This window comes from Lithobates pipiens, unplaced genomic scaffold, assembly GCF_037356315.1.
Source record: "Lithobates pipiens isolate NorthernLeopardFrog02 unplaced genomic scaffold, aLitPip1_a1.2 Scaffold_3, whole genome shotgun sequence".
Taxonomy (NCBI): Eukaryota; Metazoa; Chordata; class Amphibia; order Anura; family Ranidae; genus Lithobates; species Lithobates pipiens.
Window position 1 is genome coordinate 282,613,421 of NW_027507790.1, and position 6,201 is coordinate 282,619,621.

The 6,201-nt window shown below is 49.0% G+C and overlaps 1 protein-coding gene across 1 annotated transcript; it reads left to right on the forward strand.

The window, feature by feature from the left end:
• Positions 1–2,927: 2,927 nt before the first annotated feature.
• On the forward strand, positions 2,928–4,764 carry AP2S1 (adaptor related protein complex 2 subunit sigma 1; the record flags this gene model as incomplete). Its single annotated transcript, XM_077463217.1, is given in 3 exon segments — positions 2,928–3,035; positions 4,284–4,343; positions 4,428–4,764. Coding segments are annotated over 3 exon segments (270 nt in total), but the record flags the coding sequence as incomplete, so codon positions are not given.
• Between the last annotated feature and the right edge of the window lie 1,437 nt (positions 4,765–6,201).

Here is a 6,201-nt window from a genome sequence, read left to right on the forward strand (position 1 = left end):
CTCTTCCCCATCCGGGGGGGGGGGCTGAGTCCAGCATTTGTGGCTGTGGATGCAAATGCTGGACTTGGGAGCGTGCCCACAAGGTGACCCCCCGGGAGAGCGCTTCTCTGGGGGAGGGTTTATCTGATGTGGGGAGGAGCTGGGAGAGCCACCAGGGGACCCCCAGAAGAGGATGTTAGGGGCCACTCTCTGCAAAACGAGCTGCACAGTGGAGGTAAGTACGACATGTTCCTCACAGTGCCTCGCAAAACTATAAATTTTTCATGTTTTGTTGCCTCACAACCTTCAATTATCACAGATTGTTTGAGGATCGGCATCATTTAATGTACAGAACACGCCCACAACTGGGGAGGAGTTTTATTTGTGTGGAGCAACAAATAGGACAAAATAACAGAAAAAGTCAATGTGCAAAACTATTCACCCCCCCCTAAAGTCAATACTTCTCCGTACATCAGAGCAGATCACCTTCCTCCGTACATCAGAGCAGATCACCTTCCTCCATACATCAGACCAGATCACCTTCCTCCGTACATCAGAGCAGATCACCTTCCTCCATACATCAGACCAGATCACCTTCCTCCATACATCAGACCAGATCACCTTCCTCCATACATCAGAGCAGATCACCTTCCTCCATACATCAGACCAGATCACCTTCCTCCATACATCAGACCAGATCACCTTCCTCCATACATCAGACCAGATCACCTTCCTCCATACATCAGACCAGATCACCTTCCTCCATACATCAGACCAGATCACCTTCCTCCATACATCAGAGCAGATCACCTTCCTCCATACATCAGACCAGATCACCTTCCTCCATACATCAGAGCAGATCACCTTCCTCCATACATCAGAGCAGATCACCTTCCTCCATACATCAGAGCAGATCACCTTCCTCCATACATCAGAGCAGGATCACCTTCCTCCATACATCAGAGCAGATCACCTTCCTCCGTACATCAGAGCAGATCACCTTCCTCCGTACATCAGAGCAGATCACCTTCCTCCGTACATCAGAGCAGATCACCTTCCCCCATACATCAGAGCAGATCACCTTCCTCCGTACATCAGAGCAGATCACCTTCCTCCATACATCAGAGCAGATCACCTTCCTCCATACATCAGAGCAGATCACCTTCCCCCATACATCAGAGCAGATCACCTTCCCCCATACATCAGAGCAGATCACCTTCCCCCGTACATCAGAGCAGATCACCTTCCTCCATACATCAGAGCAGATCACCTTCCTCCGTACATCAGAGCAGATCACCTTCCTCCATACATCAGAGCAGATCACCTTCCTCCATACATCAGAGCAGATCACCTTCCTCCATACATCAGAGCAGATCACCTTCCTCCGTACATCAGAGCAGATCACCTTCCTCCGTACATCAGAGCAGATCACCTTCCCCCATACATCAGAGCAGATCACCTTCCTCCGTACATCAGAGCAGATCACCTTCCTCCATACATCAGAGCAGATCACCTTCCCCCATACATCAGAGCAGATCACCTTCCCCCATACATCAGAGCAGATCACCTTCCTCCGTACATCAGAGCAGATCACCTTCCTCCATACATCAGAGCAGATCACCTCCCTCCATACATCAGAGCAGATCACCTTCCCCCATACATCAGAGCAGATCACCTTCCCCCATACATCAGAGCAGATCACCTTCCTCCGTACATCAGAGCAGATCACCTTCCTCCATACATCAGAGCAGATCACCTCCCTCCATACATCAGAGCAGATCACCTTCCCCCATACATCAGAGCAGATCACCTTCCCCCATACATCAGAGCAGATCACCTTCCCCCATACATCAGAGCAGATCACCTTCCCCCATACATCAGAGCAGATCACCTTCCTCCGTACATCAGAGCAGATCACCTTCCTCCATACATCAGAGCAGATCACCTCCCTCCATACATCAGAGCAGATCACCTTCCCCCATACATCAGAGCAGATCACCTCCCTCCATACATCAGAGCAGATCACCTTCCTCCATACATCAGAGCAGATCACCTCCCTCCATACATCAGAGCAGATCACCTTCCTCCATACATCAGAGCAGATCACCTTCCTCCATACATCAGAGCAGATCACCTCCCTCCATACATCAGAGCAGATCACCTCCCTCCATACATCAGAGCAGATCACCTTCCCCCATACATCAGAGCAGCGTCCACGTCCACAGCCACCCCTCTGTCCAAGTCTACCACATCCAACAGGTCTATAGTTACTTGGTAAAGACTTTGTTCCCTTTTTATATATAGGCACCACGTTCGCCCTGCGCCAATCCAGTGATACTATTCCCGTCATTAATGACTCCCTAAAAATGAGATACAATGGCTTTGAAATTACAGAGCTCAATTCTTTTAGGATCCGTGGGTGGATGCCATCAGGTCCAGGTGCTTTATCCACCTTTATTCTGTCCAAATATTTCTGGACCATATCACTTATGAGCCATTGTGGATTTGGGGCTGTGTCACTACCACCCCCATTATGGACATGAGCTCCCCATGCTCCTTTGTATACTCCTTTGTCCCCAGTCACCCACTCCAGATTATTGTGTAAAGGGCCTACATGCTCAGACCTGACCTTTTTATTATTCTATTTGAAGAATTTTTGGGGGTTTGTACTACTATCTTTTGCAATCTGATGTTTCTTTTGAATTTTTGCATCCTTGATTTCCTTTTTACATATTCTGTTATATTCTTTGTAGCATTTTAAACAATGATAGTGTTCCTTTATATATAATCCAATTTTTTTTTTTTAAGCGCCTTTCTTACTGTTTTATAGCTTCTTCTTTTTATTTATTTATTTTTTACTTTTATAGCTCAGCCATCCTCCTTCTATTATTGATGACATGTACTCTTCCCTACACCCCCCCCCCCCCCCCCTTCTGTTACAGTTCAGAAATTTTAAGATCATCTATCGCCGATACGCCGGCCTGTACTTCTGTATCTGTGTGGATGTGACGGACAATAACCTGGCCTATCTGGAGGCCATTCACAACTTTGTAGAGGTGAGGAGCAAGGTGGGGCGGGGGGGGGGTGCTTGGATAATAATATTGGAGGACCCACATTCTCTTCTGTCACTGAACACCTCTAGTGATGATTGTGTATAGATAGGGGGAGGGGTATTTGCTGTGAGTCTCCATGATTGGGTGGATTTAATATCCAGCATGATGGAAGGGGGGGGGGGAATTGGTGATCTCATTTTAGCTGGGGGGGGGGGGGGAATTGATGATCTCATTTTAGCTGGGGGAGGAATTGATGATCTCATTTTAGCTGGGGGAGGAATTGATGATCTCATTTTAGCTGGGGGGGGGGGGAAATGATGATCTCATTTTAGCTGGGGGGGGGGGAATTGGTGATCTCATTTTAGCTGGGGGGGGGGGGAATTGGTGATCTCATTTTAGCTGGGGGGGGGAATTGGTGATCTCATTTTAGCTGGGGGGGAATTGGTGATCTCATTTTAGCTGGGGGGGGAATTGGTGATCTCATTTTAGCTGGGGGGGGAATTGGTGATCTCATTTTAGCTGGGGGGGGGAATTGGTGATCTCATTTTAGCTGGGGGGGAATTGGTGATCTCATTTTAGCTGGGGGGGAATTGGTGATCTCATTTTAGCTGGGGGGGGGGGAATTGGTGATCTCATTTTAGCTGGGGGGGGGGATTGGTGATCTCATTTTAGCTGGGGGGGGGGGAATTGGTGATCTCATTTTAGCTGGGGGGGGGGGGATTGGTGATTTCATTTTAGCTGGGGGGGGGGAATTGGTGATCTCATTTTAGCTGGGGGGGGGGAATTGGTGATCTCATTTTAGCTGGGGGGGGGGAATTGGTGATCTCATTTTAGCTGGGGGGGGGAAATTGGTGATCTCATTTTAGCTGGGGGGGGGGGGAATTGGTGATCTCATTTTAGCTGGGGGGGGGGGAAATTGGTGATCTCATTTTAGCTGGGGGGGGGGGGGGGGGAAATTGGTGATCTCATTTTAGCTGGGGGGGGGGGGGGGGGAATTGGTGATCTAATTTTAGCTGGGGGGGGGGGGGGGGAATTGGTGGTCTCATTTTAGCCGGGGACAAGCTCATTCACACACTAAGTAGGGACAGTTGGGGGATATTTTTGCTGCAATTGGCATGTCGCAGTGTATGGCCGGATTGTGCAGCCAATCAGAGATTTGTTTTTGTGGGCGGGGCATCCTAGTCCTGATGAAATCTGACCTGTGATTGGGCGGTTTGAGGTTTTATTGCCTGCTTTCTCTTCTTTCTTTAGGTGCTGAATGAATATTTCCACAATGTGTGTGAGTTGGATCTGGTGTTTAATTTCTATAAGGTAAGTGCCTCTGCCCCTCCCTCTCTCCCCTCTGCCCCTCCCTCTGTGGGGTCAGCTGACGCTCACGCGCTCGTTTCCTCGCAGGTTTACACGGTGGTGGACGAGATGTTTTTAGCCGGAGAGATTCGGGAGACCAGCCAGACGAAAGTCCTGAAACAACTGCTGATGTTGCAGTCCCTGGAGTGACCTGTGACCCCCGCTCATGTGTTTCCTGTCATGTGACTACATTCCCGGATCAGGCCCCCCTCCCCCACCATCCTCTGACAGTGTTACTCTCCGGCCGCGCTCTTCTCTGCCTCCATCCTGTCTGGCCTGCCCCGCCCCCTTCATCAGGGGGAGGGAGGGGGTTACTTTTTTTTTTTTTTTTTATTATTTTGTACACTAAATGTGAAGAGAATAAAATGTTCTGTGGATATGAGGAGAGACGAGTCGGTGTGATTGATGATCTATTGTTTACTTCACCACACACGTTACAATGTAGCCGCACAATCTCCCTTCCCTCTATAGAAGTATGTAGGGGGAGGGGGTCTCTCAGGATCGGATAGAGGTAAGTTGGTGGATCAGGTCGGTCCTCCTATAATACCGTTTGGTTGGTTGTAGTCGGATTGTAGCGTCTTTGGTGAACATTTTTGGTAAATTGCACTTCTTTTCATTTATCTTACACCCGTCCAGTCTGTTTTTCAGTAGAACCACCTATCCTGCAGATGTAGCAGTTAGAAGGTTCAGACAAACCATTTACTACTGGCAAGGGGTGCTTACAATGATCAGCTTTCATCCCAAAAGGAGGAAAAACTGATTATAAAGTGTGAGGTGGAGTTTGGCTTCAATTTGTTAGTGTAGTCTAAATCTGCTAGTCCATCTAACACCCCCCCCCCCCCCCCCAGACTGACAATGCTGCTGTCCCAAGGTGCTCCTTCACCCAGAGTGGGGGGCGCTCTAATACAGAAGGTGTGTTAGTGGCAGGATCACCAGGTGAGAAAAGCCAAATAGAAGAAAACGAGTGCAGCCGCCTCATCCAATGATTGGTGAGCTGCAGTATAAGACTTTTCTGGTTTTGGCTTTAACCCCTTCAGTACCGTGCTATGGCCAAAAGACGACGGCTACAGTGCAGTACTATAGTTCTGGGAGGGACTTCATAGATGTCCTCCCAGAAGCCCCGCCCCTTCAATTTGGGGGGGGGGGCTCTGTGACCGGTGTGTCTTTTGGACACAGGTGATCTCAAATCAGGGTTAAGGGCCAATCACAGCAGCCCTTTACCATGTGATCAGCTGTCTCCAGTCATAGCTGATCACATGTCAACAGACTTGCCGGTTATCGGCATTCCTTTCCTCCCACACTGTGTCTGTGTGAGGAAAGGAGAGATGATAATCTGCAAGCCTCTTGGCACATTGTGTACACTGATCATCAGTGCAGCCTCATTAGTGCCACCTCATCTGCGCCCATTAGTGCTGACCCATTAGTGCAGCCCCAACGGTGCACATTATTGCCCCCTCACCTGTGTCCATCAGTGCAGCCTCATCATTGCTCCTCAGTGCCCCCCCATCAGTGCCCATTAGTGCAACCTCATTGATGCCCAATAGTGCAGCCTCATCTGCGCCCATCAGTACAGCCTTATTACTGCAACCTCATCAGTGCCACCTCATCTGTGCCCATTAGTGCTGACCCATCAGTGCTTATTAGTGCAGCCCCATCGGTGCACATTATTGCCCCCTCATCTGAGCCCATTAGTGCAGCCTCAGTGCAACCTCATTGATGCCCATTAGTGCCACCTTATCTGTGCCCATCAGTACAGCCTCATCAGTGCCCATTATTAAAGGAGAAAAATTACTTATTTGCAGAAACAAAGAAATATATATAT